This window comes from Erpetoichthys calabaricus, chromosome 4 (assembly GCF_900747795.2).
Source record: "Erpetoichthys calabaricus chromosome 4, fErpCal1.3, whole genome shotgun sequence".
Taxonomy (NCBI): domain Eukaryota; kingdom Metazoa; phylum Chordata; class Cladistia; order Polypteriformes; family Polypteridae; genus Erpetoichthys; species Erpetoichthys calabaricus.
In genome coordinates this window covers 315,933,463-315,952,240 of record NC_041397.2, presented here as the reverse complement: position 1 = coordinate 315,952,240, position 18,778 = coordinate 315,933,463, and the positions used below count along the sequence as shown (strand labels likewise).

General features: G+C 39.0%; 1 protein-coding gene across 1 annotated transcript in view; it reads left to right on the top strand.

The window, feature by feature from the left end:
• Positions 1 to 3,351: 3,351 nt before the first annotated feature.
• The window catches only part of LOC127527608 (uncharacterized), a 40,083-nt gene continuing 24,656 nt past the window's right edge, over positions 3,352 to 18,778 (top strand). Inside the window, exons 1-2 of the mRNA XM_051926722.1 lie at positions 3,352 to 3,466; positions 3,773 to 4,120. Coding sequence (XP_051782682.1) covers positions 3,391 to 3,466; positions 3,773 to 4,120 — 424 coding nt within the window. The 5' untranslated portion in view covers positions 3,352 to 3,390. The remainder of the gene's footprint in view (positions 3,467 to 3,772; positions 4,121 to 18,778) is intronic.

Below are 18,778 nucleotides of genomic sequence, written 5' to 3'. Positions count from 1 at the left end.
AAGCATCTATTTGTGGTATTTGTGAATTATCCAGGATTGCATTAGATTGTGTGTTGTCTTCTTTGGACTCAGTGGAATATAAAGACTTATAGTAATCTCTAAATGTGTGCATTATTTTATTATGGTCGATGATTTCTTCTCCATTCTTGTTAGTGATTACTGGTATTGCATTGTGAACTTCTTGTTTGTGAATTTGTTGAGCTACAAGCTTATTAGCTTTTTCTCCGTGTTCATAGTAATGCTGTGTTGACTTATAAATAAGTTGTTCAGTTTCTTTAGTTGTTAAGATGTTAAGTTCTGTATGCAGGGCCTGCCTTTTCCTGTAGAGAATTTCATTTGGACACCTGGCTTGTTCTTCATCTATTCTAGTAATTTCATTTCTTAGCTCTGACACTTTCTTGGTTTCTAATTTATTTCTGTGGGAAAAATATGAAATAATCTGTCCTCTTAAGAAGGCCTTTAGGATTTCCCAGAGTGTTCCTGCAGAAACCTCTGTGGACGTGTTTGTCTCTAGGAAGAAGCTGATTTGTTTGGATATAAATTCTGTGCAGTTCTCGTCTGCCAATAAAAGAGGGTTAAGACGCCATCTGCGAGGTGAGTGTGAGGGGCTTATTGATTTTAGCTCCAAGACTAGAGGGGCATGGTCAGAGATAACAATTGTGTCGTATTTGCATGATTTAATTGTAGGCAGGAAATTATTATCTATAAAAAAAAATCAATTCTTGAGTAGCTATAATGCACTGGTGAGTAGAACGAATATGTTCTTGAGTTTGGGTTAAGAAACCTCCAGGGGTCTGATAAGTTGTGATCATTTAAAAACTGTGTAATTATCTTTACAGTATTAGATGTTGTCCCCCCTGTCACAGGAGTCCTATCTAAGAGTGGATTTAAAACACAATTAAATTCCCCAGCCATTATAATTTTATGAGTGTTCACATTGGGAATGGATGCAAATAGATTTTGCCTGAATTCCTTATCATCGACATTGGGTGCATAAACATTTATCAAAATCATTTTACTGTTATATAAGTTGCCCATGACCATCACATATCTACAGTATTTTTGTGATAAAACTCTGATTGTCAACTTAATGATAACATACATACAAGACCGCAAGATTGTTACAGTCTGCTTTATATATAAGATTGTGGCTAATTGTTGGAGATGTGTTTATTAGAAGCTGCTTTGTGGAATATGGACTGTATTGCTGTGTCTGGGGCTCTGTCGCCCCCTTGTGGTTACAAAGCGTCAACTGGATGATAACACATGTTTGCATTGTGCTTTATATATATATAAGATAGCTGTACCCCGTGGCTGCGCCCACACAGTACTGAAACAGGGCAAACTTTAAAAATCGATAGACGTTGGCAATGTATCTGATCGTGTTCAGCTCTGATGGGAGAGCGTTCCCTGCGTGGGGAGAAAAGCACATGGCCAATGAGCAGCTACTCTATAAAAAACACGTAGCTCTGATCTCCGTCTCAAAAACGTCAAACGTTACTCCTTAACAATCTGTAGATAATGATGTCTGTTGAACAAACAGGTTTCGCTAGCTAAGTGGAGGCGAGGTGCACTCCAACACGTGGCGAGAGGTAGACTAACTCGAACAGAGTCTGGTGAGTGAATGAGGAAGGCCCCGCCCCCCTGCTCACGGCCCACAGACAGTCTGTTGGATTTGCATAAATACATCGGTACTGTAAGTGAACTGTGGTACTTAGTGTGATGAGAGAAGTCACAAAATCAACAGGAAAGTTCAAGCAAATTATAGAAAACAACCTGATCTAAATCCGTTAAGTAATTCTCTCATGAAAAGCGGACAGACATACAGACAGAACACGCTAGGACCACAAAATTTTTAAAACCATTTCTTAGCGAGCACCTATGGGCCAAGGGTAACCTACATTCCAAATTTCAAGTCCCAAGTCCTTATGGTTCGGGAGATTGCGTGATGAGTGAGTCAGTGCTATTTGGCTTTTAGATATATATATTTATTTGGCATATCTGATTTGTGTAAAAGTTCACCTTAAGTTTTAATGCTTATAAAAGTTCATATTAAGTTTACAACTACTTGTGCTAATACATAACCTTGTATTTTCTATATAGGAAGGGATTGTTAATGAGGTATAGTGAAGCTTTCATAAGAGTTTCTAGAACAGACTGGAAGCCTGTGCAGTGCGGTTAGTAAAAATGTAATAATATGCTACAGATAACCAAAAACAGTTGATCCCTGCCTTGTGCCAAGCACTGGACACTGGACAAGACAGTTGGAAACCCGGATGAACACAATGAATATAGTGAATAACAGAAGAGCTATAATTACAACAAGGGTGAGGAATGTCGATCCTGGAGGGCCGCAGTGGCTGAAGGTTTTTGTTCCAACCAAGTCAATTATTGCTGATAAAGCACTTATTGCTCAAGTGACATTTTTATGCTTTGTTTTAGTGGTGTTGCTTGTTAACATTCCCCACCCTTAACTGCTTATTTTAGTCTTAAACATGCAGCTGCATGCAGGTTTTTTTTTAAAATCCCGCTTTATTAACAATAAGATGAAAATGACAAAAGAAGCAGCAGTTCTCCATCTAACATGTCTCCATTTACATATGTGTGTATTCATCATGAACTGTCTGGTTTAATAAAACATTTGGAAGGAAACTGAAGAGAAAAAGTGAAGGACTGAGAATCACTCGTCCATTTCACCCTTCAAATCATTTGGATGAGATCCTTGGAAAGGGAAATAAAAGTGCCCTATAAATATAACCTGATATGGCTAAACAAAAACACTAACAAGCCATGGCGTTGAATTAAAACGGGCCTGTTATTGCTAAGGATTGTTTTCTAATTAAGCAATTGGGTTAGAACAAAATCGTGCAGCGCCTGTGGCCTTCTTCCAGGACTGACGTTGCTCACCCCTGAATTAAAACATAAAAATACTAATGGTGGCAACTTGAAAAGGTTTTTTTTTTAAGTATTAACCTTCTACATTTGTTTTATGTTTATTTAACAATTTAAAGTTTAGTTCATAGTTCAATACTGAGGTGCTTAGTATAAATAATTATTAATTCAGAGTTAAAGGTTTTTTAATAAAATCAATGCTGCCTCAAAGGGACCCTGCGATCCTGCATTGTAGTATGTAGAATGGGAAACTGAATAGTTGGGACAGAACATTTTATATATGATGGCGCACATCGTAGTCTCCAACTATACCATAAAACCTCACATGATTTTTGATCGAGATACATCCGTTTGTATTAAAGTCAGTAGGAAGTCACACAGAAAGCACTCGTGTGCGTTTCAGCGGTTAAATCTACGCGACTGTTCTTGTAGAACACAAATGAGTAAAGGTGCCGCGGGACGGTGAGGGGGCCGCTCGAGCAACTCCATGGACAGATTATGCCGGCTAGCAGGAAAGGGCAACAATGTTTTTTTGTTTTTTTTTCGAAGAAATATTCACAGGCCTGCACGTTAGGTAAGCACCCCAAAGAATGTTTAGTTTTCAAATAAATAAATAAATACACCGATAAATGGTTAAGTTACCTTAGGTCTGTTTAAACCCTTTTCGGTCGGAATAAACAAACTGTCTGCAGTCCGACTAGAATATAGCAGGTGTCGGGAAAAAAAAACACATTCAACTGTCATAATGTCTTTCGTGAAACTATTGGAAGACATCCATTATCCAACCCGCTATATCCTACATCTCAAATGTAATTACTGAACTACTCGTGTCGAGTAACTGATATAGCTTTTATATGTTATTTGATTTTTATTGTTCCAGGTCTCCTGAGCCTTTGTCTTCACGCCTGGAGCTCTGTGGTGACATCTCCCCCGGGTGACACGGTGTCCCTGAACTGCTTGTACTCCAATAACAGTCGCAGTGACGGCTTATCGATGCTCTGGTACAGGCAGCTCCCCGGCCGCCCCCCTGAGCCCATCCTGCAATCCTTCAGCCCTGACAATACGTTCAGCTATTCTTACTTGAGGGCCGGAGAGCACTTTACAATGGAACAAAATCACACCTTAGTCATCCGAAATGTCACCCGAGAAGACGTCGCTACTTATTACTGCTCCAAGCTGGAAACGGACGTGTGGCGCTTCGGCGACGGGATCGAGCTGCGAGTGGACGGTAAGAGTGGGACTTCTGTTCTTTAACAGGAGGATTGCTTTGGTCCAAAATGAATTCTTCTAAGCGTTTAATATCTGTACCGAAATGCATATACTAAACAATCAAATTCAGTCAGGTAATGAGGCAGTCTGTTCATTCCGTTATAAGTGTTCAAATCACTGAGAGTAATTCTGAGCAATATTAAGTCGTTCTGTATGTATGTGTATGTATATATATATATATATATATATATATATATATATATATATATATATATATATATATATATATATACGATTCCCGTGTATTTTAATTAGTGATATTTTTTGTGTAAGAACAAAATTTATTGAATGACTTATGAACTGAACAATTTATAGTGACACAGTTTCTGCGTAAACCTGAGCAGTTCCAAAATACCTGAACTCAAAATAATTATTTCTTAAATAAACTGAATTTAATTATTAGTTTGAGTAGTTATAGTAGCTGCACTGGGACCGCTCACGCAGGACAACATGTCAATTAACTTGAACTTGCATCCCTTTGGAGAAGTGGGAGAAAAACATACATAATAATAATAATAATAATACATTTTATTTATATAGCACCTTTCCCATGATCAAGGTGCTTACATAGGAGAACATGCAAACTGCACATAATAGAAAAATGTATTCAATGCTAGAATGCTTTTTCCATTAATCAGGAGAGTTAATCACTGTATTACTGTGCTAAATTTCAAATTAACAAAATAAAATTGTATGTATTGCCTGTGGTACTAGAAAAGTAATAACCAAGACTAATTTTGTAGAGTTGTAGCAACTCTAAGCATTCAGAATACTTCTGCTCTGCACTAAATACAGACAGAAAACACTAACATACATTGATCTGTCTACACTCACTTTTCAAGTTCTTATGAACAGCTTTCCACCTGCTAACACATGCAGTGATCTGATCAGACAGTCCTGTGGTGTCATTGTGCAGTACATAAGATCTTGTAGGTACAGTGTAGGTACTCCAGTTCATATTTTACATGAAATACCAGAATGTCAGAATGTGATCTCGGTGATGCTGATCATGGCATGACTGCTGGGGCCAGATAGGCAAGCGTAAGTATTTAAGTAAGTAAGCAAATGTTATTTATGTAGCACATTTCAAGAACAAATGTCAAAGTGATTTACAAACGGTTATCACAGGCACTTGCACAAAAGCAAGTTAATAAATTAAAACCAGGAATAAAATGCAATGACATACACAATAAAACTTGGCAAATTTAAACAGATTAAAACCCACAATAATATGCTTAGACATACACAATAAAACACAGTATAATTACACAATGGTGAGCTTGAATAATTAGGTATTAAGCACCTTTTGAAAATTTTCCACATTATCTACTGATCTCGCATATACAGGAAGAGAGTTCCATGAATTAGGGGCCACATGCCTCAAGTGCGGTCTCCTTTAGTCTTAAGTCTAGTATGTAGGTGTGGAAGAACAACGCCAAGGAAGACAGGAGTGCAATTAGTCAATGATAGTTTATTTCAGAATTAATAAACGGATGAGTAGTGTGGAGCTTTCTGCTTGCAAGTCAGAAAAACTCTCACTTCCCCTTCTTCAGGCTGCTTATATAGTTTATTACCTCTCTGTTCCCTTTTCTAAAATACTTTTGCACTTGCTTCAGTGTTTCCACTTTGTTCAAGTTTTTTTGTATGTCATCACATTTTTATTCTTAAGCATAGAACATTTTTTTGTTAACGGTTGCTTTTAGGAAATTACAAACCATTCTTTTTTAATAGTTTTTGTCACCCTACTTTAAATATTCTTGCTTACACACACACTTACATTAGTCAACTGCTTATATCAGTGTATCAATATCAGTACATTAGTAATACATATATTGTAGCATTGTATTATATATTGTAGCTTACACACAGGACAGCTAACAAACCCTATGCAGAAGACCTCAAAGACCTGGGGCCTCATGTATAAACGGTGCATACGCACAAAAATGTTGCGTACTCCTGTTTCCACACTCAAATCGCGATGTATAAAAATTAAACTTGGCGTAATGCCACACACATATTCACACTAGCTCAATCATTGGAGTATGCAAGTTCTCCGCTCGGTTTTACAAACTGGCGGCACCCAATGTCAAAGCAGTGCTTTTGTTCCAGTGTGGTTTTCCTTTCTTTTTTAGATCCACATCCCTGACGCGGCTTTATCATATACACTGAAATTAACCGCATATTGTTTATTAGTTTAAGGCATCTGAATGTAATTAACCTGTAACAATATAATGGTACACAGAATGGCCAAACTATTCTAAATACTATAGCTGCTTTAGCATTGTTACTCTCAAGTATTTATATCACTCTATCGGAGTGTGGAATCACAGCTCAACAGCAGCTGATCGGAAAGAGAATTATCAGGATACAGCATCAAGCACACGCTGCCTCAGCCATGCTGTCTATTTGAACTGTTCCCATATGGTAAACGCTTCAGAGCCTTTCCTGTACGGCAGCGTTTCTCAACCTTTAAGTATTTGCGACCCGAGTTTTCATGACAGTTGTAATCGTGCCCCCCTAACATTTTCTTGAAAGGAGCCCGCTAATATCAATTTGTTCTTTTTTAATTAATGGTATATCATAGATGCATATTTTATTATACCTACTTAACTTTTATCAACATTTATCTAACTCTATAGTTATTTTTCTAGTATCAGAATGTAGTTTAAGTTAATTTGTTTTGGTTTCAATAGATGTATTTTTCATATTTTCAATTTTTGTTTGTTTTTTTCACATCTTCATGCCCCCCTTTTTGTTACTTCGCGCCCCCCTAGGGGGGCCCGCCCCACAGGTTGAGAACCACTGCTGTACAAACCTCACAGTTCAGAAACAGTTTCATCCCAAGAGCTCTAAATGCACTCAATCAGTCCATCAAGTGCTCCTTGTAGAACTGTTTGTACTTATAAGTACAATCACCTCACTGTAAACTTGCAATACAGTTATTATATTACACAACCTGATCCACTTTATAAAGCGCGTATTTACATATGATGACGACATCATTTTAAGAAGAAATGCAGCAAAATATGTTTATTACATTATACAGATAAAATGTTAACATCATTTAAATAATCTATATTGTTAATAATTAAACATGTGAAGACGCGGTGTCACGCCGCTAGCTAGTTCAGGGATTGTTCCTGCCTCATACTGTATTCTTGCTGGGCTGGCACGACACTGGAAGGATAGATGGATAGAATAATTAAACATGTACTACGAAGATATTTCAATGTTCCTTAAAAGTTTTGAAGAATCGGAGTTCTAAGATTACAGATGGCTTCACGTTTATTACAGAGCTGATTGTGTGGCGATTGGGCACTTGGAGAAAGAAAAGGAAGGACAGGAATAGGAGGTTAGTACGTTTGAAAGAGACAGTACTTCTACAATAAATGATTTAATCAAAGGTCGTGCACAGCGCAGCAAGCATCTTATGTGATGCAGTCTCTGGACATGGCGCCAGCTTGTCACTATCACTGTGCCACCGCGTTCCCATGTTTAATAACATGCCTCAATTCCTATCATCATGAACATGATATCAAGTGTACATCTCAGTATTTAAATTATTCAGAGAGCTGTAATATTTCGAATGTAATGGATTCTGTGTCCTGTCGGAGGAAGAGAAAGCCCGTTTAAGAAGCACATAGTGATCCACACATACAGAGCACATAGAAGAACACACAAAAACAAAACAAAGCATTTAACGTGCTACTTTAGTTACGATGGGATTTGAGAAACTAGCAAATTAAACGATTTTAAGATGAAGTTTATGATGTTCTACTTTAATGACAAAATAAATTACGAGATTAAAATGGAAAGTTCGAGATTAAAGTTGACTTTTTTCCCCCACTGTGTCCCTATTTTTTTTTCTTTTCTCTGTACCCTAATAAGCTTTCATATGACACTCAGACAGTGGGCTACGACTCGCCTTTTTACAGTGACTTTGATATCTGACAACTTCTTATGCTTTAGAATGTCATTAGAGACTCTGGGAAGTACAGTGCATCCAACTGAAGCCAGACTGAAATTTATCTAAAATGTTGTGTTCCTCAAGAACACTTTCAAGGTGTGTTGGCAACAATTATTTTTTTCTGAGATTGTTGCCTTTATTTATTTATTAATTTTTTTTGTAATCATTCCATACAAATAGATCAATTTATAACCTAACAAAATTGAAGACAGATCAAACCCCACCCCTGAGAGGGAGAGCTAAGCCACAGGAGAAATGCTTAGGGCTTTTTAATGAGGCAACAATAAATAAAAGAAAGGGAGAAATAAATATATAGGTAAATTAAAAAATGTAGAAGGGAATTAAATGCAGTAATAGTTATTTCTCTTATTCTAAAATAATATTGATTAGATCCTGCCAGGTTTTGAAAAAATTCTGTATAGATCCTCTAACTGAGAATTAGATTTTTTCCAATTTCCAATAATATAAAACATCGGTTTCCCACTGACTTATCAGAGGAGAATTAGGATTCTTCCAATTTAACAATATAAGTCTGCGTGCCAAGAGTGTAGTGAATGCAATCACCGTTTGCTTGTCCTTCTCCACTTCAAGTCCGTCTGGAAGAACACCAAACACAGCTGTTAATGGGTTAGGAGGGATTGTGATACCAAGGCTGTCTGAAAGGCACTTAAAAAGTTTGGTCCAAAATGATGCTAGTTTGGTGCAGGCCCAGAACATGTGACCCAGTGAGGCAGGAGCTTGGTTGCAGCGTTCACAGGTTGGATCCTGCCCTGGAAACATTTTGGACAGTTTTAAGCGAGACAGATGAGCACGATACATAATTTTTAGTTGAATAATTCTATGCTTTGCGCATATGGAGCTCGAGTGAATTCTCTGCTTTGCTACCTTCCACTCCTTTTCTGATATATTGATTAAGAGATCTTCTTCCCAATGTCCTCTTGGATCTTTGAAAGGTAGGGACTCTAATAAGATTTTATATATTGCGGAAATGGTGTTTAATTCCTCAAAATTGAGCAGTATTTTTTCCAGCATTGTGGAGGGTGCGAGGTGGGGGAAATCGGGCAATTTCTGTTTAACAAAATTTCTAATTTGAAGATAGTGAAAGAAATGTGTAGCTGGGAGGTAGAATTTTGAACGTAATTGTTGCCTTTAAAGGCAGTTTAGAAATATGTGTTATTGTTTTGAATCAAATAACCATCAAGATTTGGCTTCTATAGAAGAGGCTGAACAACGGCCTGTTTAAAGTAGGTCGGGACAAATCAGGGAGCTGTTGGTTATGGACAATACACCACCCAATAACACATAATATCCGGCGCCGCCGAGAGTGACAGCCTTTTCAGCAGCTCTGTGTATGACTGTATGTGTATGTGTACTTTTCTACTTTAATTTTTCTATTTTTATTTATTGTGAATTTCCCCTTGGGATTAATAAAGTATCTATCTATCTATCTATCTATCTATCTATCTATCTATCTATCTATCTATCTATCTATCTATCTATCTATCTATCTATCTATCTATCTATCTATCTATCTATCTATCTATCTATCTATCTATAAAATATATATATATATTGAGAGCACTCGGGGGGAGCTACTCGCCCCCCACTTCGTATCTCTGCCTGTCACATTGTGAAGAGGGGGGCTGAACGCACACAAAGGAGATGCGGTTGCTTCTCTGAAACCCTCTCTTAAACGGTGAAACAATGGGAAACAAATACATGGTTTGCTGCTGCTGCAGCTTTTCGAACATTTCAAAGCCTGTGCAGCAGCTGTCCTTCTTGTCTCGTGGGACGTTAAAGTGTCTGCGAGAAAATCACGTCTCAACCCATGATTTTTTTTATATAATAGATATAATCCAACGTCTGTCTGTGTGTCTCTCTATACGTCTGTCCGCTTTTCATGAGAGAACTACTTGACAGGTTTTTTTCCTATAATTTGCTTGAACATTCCGGTTGATTTTGCGACTTCTCTCATCGCACTAAGTATCATAGTTCGGTTGCCGCACTGATTTATTTGCACAAATCCAAGAGACAGGCTGTGGGCTGAGGGGAGGGGGGCACAGGACCTCAGGAGTAGGTAGCCGGGTGGGCCCTACTCACCCACACACCAGCCTCCGTTTGAGTCGCTCTACAGTACCTCGCACCATATGTTAAAGTGGACCTTGCCTCTACTTAGCTAGTGATACCTGTTTCTTCAGCAGACATTTTCATTTAGAGTTTTATAAAGAGTAATGTTTGACGTTTTTGAGAGAGAGATCAGAGATATGTTTGTTTCAGAGGGTACCTGCTCATTGGCAGAGATATCGCGCCATGTGCTCTTCTCCCCACGCGGAGGACACTCTCCTGTCAGAGCTGAATACGATCAGATACTGTGCCAATGTTTGATGATGGATCATACCGACCTTCTGCTGGGCCAGAGATACCTTACCAACTTTTTACATTTTTGGCAAAGAGATCACAGCTACATTCTCGCCCCTGATAGCAAAACCAAAAATATTGTATATCAAGAGTCCCTCAGATATGAAAGCCATCAATATAAATTCTTCTCAATACAAATTACTTTTTATTTTTTTTATTGACTTTTAAAGTTTGTTCTTTTTCATTACCTTGAGGGCAGTGCCACAGGGGACAGCTAGATTTTAATTAAAGTAATGGGCAAAATGTCATGGTTTCATCCTATTTACCAATTCTTTCAGTGAAACAGGAGCGAAGCACTTAAAGGTTGTTGTCCAGACTTGACAGTAGATAGCAATATGATTATTTGTAGTAATTCTTGCACAAACATTATTAACCAAAAAGATGGAAATTGTCAGTCTTCATTTGAGGAAAATAGGTACTAAATGGGACGCGGGAGTGACAATGTTATTGATAGTATCAAATAAAATCTTTGGATTATATCTCTACTGGAAAGAAATTTAGATAAATAAGCAGTTCTGGCATCCTTGACCTTGTTTTTAAAACTTATTACCAATTTTTTAAAGTAAAGATATTGAAATTGAGTGGACTTCCATAAACACTCCACTTTCCAACATTCCTGCTTTAAGGCTTGAATACCATCATATAACCAAAGAGTGGGATTTTTTGAGGGTGCAGAATTAGTCCAACTATCCATTTTCCAACTCGCTGAATCTGAACACAGGGTCACAGGGGGTCTGCTGGAGCCAAACCCAGCCAACACAGGGTGCAAGGAAGGAACCAATCCTGGGAATGGTGCCAACCCACCACAGGGCGCACACACACACACCAAGCACACACATGGGACAATTTAGGATCGCCAATCCACCTACCCTGCATGTCTTTGGACTGTGGGAGGAAACCCACGCAGACACAGGGAGAATATGCAAACTCCACGCAGGGACGACCCGGGAAATGAACCCAGGTCTCCTTACTGCGAGGCAGCAGCGCTACCCACTGCGCCACTGTGCCGCCGCAGAATTAGTCTTTTTTTGAAATTTCTGTGTATGTGATAACCATCCAGTCGTTCTGGGTATATTATTATCTGCTGATTTTAACTCTCTATCTAGAACATCCTGTGTATAACATCAGCCAGTTTCTTAAACTACCAACTGGAACATTTCTGTCTCTTTACTTATCCTTTTCTGCAGTCTCTTCACACTATTTCCATGACAAATGCTATATACTGTATTTCTTTTTAAATGTGTACTTCATACCAAAACATTTCATGTGCAAAACCATGTTACCTGTAAATGACTTTATTACCTCTGGATTGTTCCCTGTATTCTCTCACTCTGACTATGTATATAGTCTATTAAAAGTACAACTATAATGTAGCTACATAAAGCCAAACTATAATAATAGGTTTTGGCAGTTTTTTTAAATGTTCCACAGTATTAGCCTGACGTATCTCTATTGGTAAAGTCCATCCATCCAGGATCCAACCCGCTATACCCTAACCACAGGGTCACGGGGGTCTGCTGGAGCCAATCCCAGCCAACACAGGGCACAAGACAGGGAACAAACCCTGGGCAGGGCGCCAGCCCACCGCAGGGCATATTGGTAAAGTATTCCAGAATTTTAGTGCATAAGAGCAAAAGCCCAGCACACCATTTCTTTTAAGTCTGGCTTTTGGAATTATAAGCAGACCACCATTAGATGATCTAATGTTACGACTTGGAAAGATGGGGGGCAGGCACTCCAAACTTTAGCATGGAGCAAAATTACTTAAGGCTTTATACACCATTTAGTAGTATTTTAAAGTCAGTTCTAAATGACACAGGTAGCCAATGTAGCAATGTTAAGACTGGTGTGATGTGCTCAGATTTTCTTATTCTTGGATTGTTGCTGCTGCACTTTGCACTAGCAGATCGATGTCTTTCTTTGGTACGTTACAATAATCTAGTCAACTGAAAACAAAATCATGAACTAATTTTTCAGCATCTTGCAATGTTGTAAGAGGTCTAACTCAGTGTTTCCCAAACTCGGTCCTGTGGCCCCCTGTGGCTGCAGGTTTTTGTTCCTAATCAGTGACAACACCTGATAACACTGAGCTCATTTAATTAGCTGGGATTATTTTTCTTTTATTCGACATTCAGAAAAGCATAGCAGCATGATTTTTACATTTATAAGACCTTTAGAAATATTTCTGCTTTTGCTATATATTTAAATGCTTAACTCTCTTTTGTTGATTTCATTATACTTTGCCCTTTCTCTGTGCAGTTTTCCCCTTTGTTGTATCTTAATAATGACAATTTAAAACGAGCAGAGCAGACACACAGGAAAACAACACAAATAATTAAAGGCTGCAAGTACTTTAGCAACCGACCCATTAATTAATTAAACAATTAGAAGACCTGGAAAAGTAGAATGAAAATCAAAATGAAAATACTGTTAAAAAGAAAAAAAAATACATTATTCCTATATAACTGCTTGGTACGTTTTAATATTTTTTATTTTAGCAAACTTAGTTTTCTAATTTCTATATTGTTCCCTAAACACGGAACTTGAGAAATAACACGTCACTTAATTAGCTCAGGAGTTCAATTACAAAACAGAAGCTGGTGGGAACAAAAACCTGCAGCCACAGGGGTTCACCAGGACTGAGTTTGGGAAGCACTGCTCTAACTTTTGCAATGTTCTTTAATTGAAAAAATTCAGTCCTTAAAATCTGGTTAATGTGTGATTCTAAAGTTTAGGTTAGAGTCCATTATTACTCCTAAATTCTTTATCTCTGCCTTCATAAGCCATCCACCTGTCAACTGGACCCCCTTTCCCACGGTTCTGGTCAAAGCCTGCCTCCCCTCTCTGGTCCCCCTTATCTCTGCTATAATCCACTGCTCTCTCACCACTGGAACTGATCCTTCATCTTTTAAAACTGCTGCAATAACCCCAATTCTGAAAAAACCTGGTGCAGATCCAACTAATTTCAGTAAATCTTTGTCCTATTTCTAATCTACCCTTCATTTCCAAAATTCTTGAAAAAATAGTGGCTATTAACTTCATTCTCATTTGTCTCAAAATAATCTGTATGAACAGTTCCAGTCTGGTTTTCGCCCCCTCCATAGTACAGAAACAGCACTTATAAAATTAGTAACGACCTCCTGATGGCAGCTGATTCTGGTTTAATTCCTATTCTCATCCTCCTTGATCTGAGTGTGGTCTTTGATACTATTTGTCACACTACTCTTCTTAATAGATTATCTTCGATTGGCGTTACACACACTAGTGCTGGGCGGTATGACCAAAATTCTATATCACTGTATTTTTCAAAATTATCCCAGTTTCACGGTATTCCGTGGTATTTTTATCCCATGCATGAGTGGATGTTAACCATATTTTTCACTGTAATTACTGCAGTAGACTGGCTATGAATAACCTGTTCCACTGTTATGAGAATTGTACATTGTACAAAAAAACATTTTAATGTGCACACGAGTATTAATACAGGTTTGCATGGCCCCAGTTTTCAAGGGGGTGGCACTAATGAAGAGAAGGAATCACATTGCATGACAGATGCAGTCAAAATATAGAACCTTTTTATTGAACAAATTTTGCAAAAACTTTACACTATAATTTTGACAACATATTTTCAACCATCCAAAGAGGCATTTAGACTTAGTAAAATATCCAGAGGTGCTTGTCAAAAGTTGTATTGCTCTGAACATGTCTTAGAAAAGGAATAAATAGTAAATATTTTTTGTAAACCACCTACACTTTCTGTCAATGTTAACAATCTCTGTCCACTGACACATTAGCTATACAGATTGTATGACGTTGGTTATCTCGATCCACCACTTGCTTTATTTGTCGTAGGCAGTACCTCTAGCTAACGCGTCTACAAGTGACGTCTGACTCGAGTGTCCTCTCACTTTTCAGTTTTACCTGAGGATGTGAAGGGTGCCAATCTTAGTTCCATACATTCATGGTACTCCAAAGCATGTTCGTGGCTAAGGTGGTGCAGCAAATTGCTTGTGTTGCCGCCTCCTGGGACAACTTTAGCTTGACAGCATTTGCAGTAAATATTTGTTTGGTCCACATCCGACCTTTTAAAACCAAAGTATCTCCAGACAACAGACATGGCTCCTTTTGTCGGCAAAAGTTCTTCTGTGTCATCACGTTCAACTTTATTGTCTGCTACAGCTTCAGTTTTGGAATGTTCTCTGCCCATTTTCACTGCTCAATACCTCCACTAACACATGTACTCTGTTGCATGCATGTTTAGCGGTGTAGCAGTGAAAAAGGTCCCCCCTTAAACAGTTTCCTGCTGTGCCACGTTCCAAACGTTTTTTAGACAATTTAAACCGGTGTTGTGTTTAATAAAAATTCATATCATAACAAAAATAAAAAATGTTTTTCAGTATGAACCGGTATACCTCCCAGCACTAACACACACACCACTAGATTGGTTTAGATCCTACCTCTCAGTCCGCACTCCGTTCATTCAGCTTAAAACTTTCATATCCCAACCCACTGCTGTTACTTCAGGTGGGCTCTGTCCTGGGACCCCTCCTTTTCATTATTTACCTCCTTCCATCTTTTTGTAAATATAACATTATTTTCCACTGTTATGTTGATGACACTCAGCTCTGTCTCACTAGCAAACCTACTGCTTCCTTTCCACCTTCCTCGCTTATTGACTGCATAGCAGAAATTAAATCATGGTTTTCTTCAAATTTTCTTAAATTATACTGTGACAAAACTGAGGTTCTCCTCATTGGTACAAAATCAACATTATCCAAAACTAATTAGTTTTCCTTTGTTATTGATAATTTCTTTGTCTCCCCTTCCCCACAGGTGTCATCCTTGATGGTACTTTATCCTTTCAGTCTCACATCAATAACATCTCCCGGTCTGCATATTTCCACCTGTGTAACTTTAATCGTATTCGCCCCACACCACTGCTATCCTTGTTCTTAGCCTCGTCACTTCTCGTCTGGATTATTACAATTCCCTTTTCTTTGGTCTTTCTCGCAAATCTCTTTATAAGCTTCAACTGGTCCAGAACTCAGCTGCCCGCATTATTACTAGAACCCCCTCTACTCACCATATCACTCCCGACTTGCAGCAGCTTCAATGCCTTCCAGTTAAGTTCCACATTCAATTCAAAATGCTCCTACTTACTTTTAAGACTCTCCACCACCTCGCCCCTCCATATCTGTCTGACCTTCTCCATGTTGATATTCCCATCACGCACCCTTAGATCCTCTTCCTCCATCCACTTGACTGTCCCCTTCGTCTGTCTTAACACCATTCAGTTTCTGTGCTCCCCAGCTCTGGAACTCACTACCATCTGAGCTTAGAAATATTGAATCATGTTCACTTTTCAAATCTAAACTTTAAACTCAATTGTTTAAGACTGCTTTTTCTCTTTGACTACAATTGCTCTGTCTGATTTTAAATTTTGTATTTTTAGTTTTGTTTATAATCTGTGTTTTATCTATTGTTCAGTGTCCTTGAGTGTTTAGAAAGGCACCTACGAATAAATAAAATGTATTATTATTATTATTATTAAGATTTATATCAAGGATAAAAGAAGATCCAGCGTATGTCCTCTTATTTGTCAAGGGCCAGAGGCATGTAGAGTGAGATTAAAAGATTCAGTTAGACTGACAGATTTTGAAGCACTGCTATCAGAAGCATTGTTCACATGAATATTAAAATCACCAATAATACCAAGCCTAGATTGCTTCAAGACTGAGGATAAAAAGTCCCTGAATCTTCTCAGGATGGAGCCATTTGAGCCAGGTGGACAATAATTTGGGATGCAATAAACAGATTTTAAAACACTATGCAACATTTAAAGTTGTTTTTGAAGACAGCAGTAAGTCCCATGAATCAAGTTGAGCTGATGCATACAAAATTCTCACAACTCGATAACATGTTCCATATTCCTTGACCCTGTTTATTAAAAAGCTAACCTGTGGGCAGAATTAGATCATTGAGCACAAATGACATATTCACAATCGAGGAAGTGTTAATCAAGGCCAATTTGACAGACAGCAACATATCGGCAGTAGGGCTCACTTGAAGAATAGGCATAAGCCCATGTGGAATGCACATAGTAGGGGCTTGTTGAATCTGTTTCTAATTAAAACAGCAATAATGTAAGAGTCTAAAGAGAACTGGTGAGAGGTGAGGATGGGGTAAGGATGTGCATGTGCTTTTTATGAATTGTTATTAAACAGCATGAGTGAGTTCAATAATATTTGGGGTGAATCACATCATTCTTAAAATATAGAGCATTCCCAGAAAATGCTAAAATTCTTGATATAACCAAAGTTCATTCTTTTGAGGGGAATAGCCAAGCTAGTTTGAGCTGAAAGAAAGGTGACAGTAACTCCGCTAACCACTCTGTGCAACTGTTGTGAGCAGAAAAGCATCTCAGAATCTACAACACATCAAACCTTGACGTGGATAGGCCACAACAAAAGAAGACCACATTGGGTTCCTCTCCTGTCAGCCAAGAGCAGAACGTTGATGCAGCAGTGGGCATAGGCTCACCAACAATGAACAGTTGAAGACTGGAAAAACATAGCCTGGTCTGGTGAACCTCACATTCTGTTGAGGCACACACACGGGTCAGTATTTGAATCCATCTGCCGTACCAGCCTTGTGTCAACAGTTCAGGCTGGTGGTGGTGGTTGTGAAATGAACAACCTCGACACACACAAAAAGGTTTGGGGCAGCCGCCCATATATTGTCCCTGGCTGCAAAATGGGTTTGGAAATGACACTCATAGTCCTGATCTGAACTTACATTAAGGAGGAAAGATGGCGGCTTTAAAGAGTCAACTTTGGAAGTGACGTCGTTTTTGGCGCCAGACCTGTGTGACGATGCGGGTTCACTACATGCTCCCATCTTCCTTCAGTGAGCTCCTGAACCCGTCACCGTCGGTAATGTTACTGATGAGCTCGGCAGTGAGGCACAACAAATAAAGCAAGGGGATGGTGCAAAATTTGCAAAAGTGCTTTTATTAAAACATTAAAAAAACAGTGTCCAAACAAATTGCAGTGTATCAAATGCCATAAATAAATAATCCATAAAATGAGTAAAGTAGAGGAGGTTAAAATTCAATAAATAGATAACAAAATCCTTTAAAACAATGAGGTTAAAATAACAGCTGGAAGCAGTCCCTTTAAAAATCAACCTTCTGCTACTGCTGGCAGCTCAACAGGGGAGTCGCCCTTCCTGCAGCTGACCTTACTTCTGTCCGGTTGCCTTCTGTTCCTTGGCTCCGTAAAGCTACCTTACCGGACCAAGATTTGGGTTCCCCAACGGCCAGGTCGCTCACACTGAGGCTCACCTTCCCAAGTCTCCACGACTCCCGTTGCCTTCCGCGGGGTGTCATCCATACTACCGATCACTCCAGCTCCTAGAAACCGTTCAGCTGGAGTGACCCCTTCCAATTGCCCCTCCTCTAGTGTCGGCCACACACTGCTAGTGAGGGGGCTCTCCAATCCAGCTGCCTGCGAGCACTCACTCGCTCTCGCTCTCTCTCTCACGCACTGTTTTTCTCTCCTCTGTTTCCTGCCTTCTCCTACAACCTCCTGTTCTCTCTTTTCTTTTCTTCCTCTTTTCCTAGCTGCCTCGCGCTTCTATTTATGATGAGAACATGGCAGCTGTGGCAATCAGCAGTTCCCGGGAACAATTACGGATGCGGACGATTTCTAACCTGTGCACTTAGGCGAAAAATGCCCACATCACGAACTCCCCAGGAACCGCTCAACCACACTACCACGTCCCCCTTCGCTAACCCGCAAGTGCGGCGATTATTTATTTTAAAACTGGCCTCTTGACGTGAGCTGTGGACCTGCTATACCACAACCTGGAAGTGATTGGATTTCCCATGTTTGGTCTGCAGAGATAACAGAAGTAGGTTTAGTGCACCCCGCCACCCCCTTGACCTGGTGTGGAATTACCTTCACTTGGTCGCTTCAGCTTCCTCCTATTTGTGTGTGTGTGACATGGTGTAATAGTGAGGGCCTGTTAACACCAATCATTCATCTGCCTATTTGAGTATTGTTGCTGACCATGTGCATTCATTCAAGGCCACAACTTACTTCTGTTGGCTACTTGATAATGTACTATGTCACTCTGTTGCCAGTGGGGTTTTGGTGGTCTTTTGGCCTTGGAATCCATAAAGATTTTGTTTTTTTATCTCCAGCCTTATTGGAGTTTTTTGTTTGTTTGTTT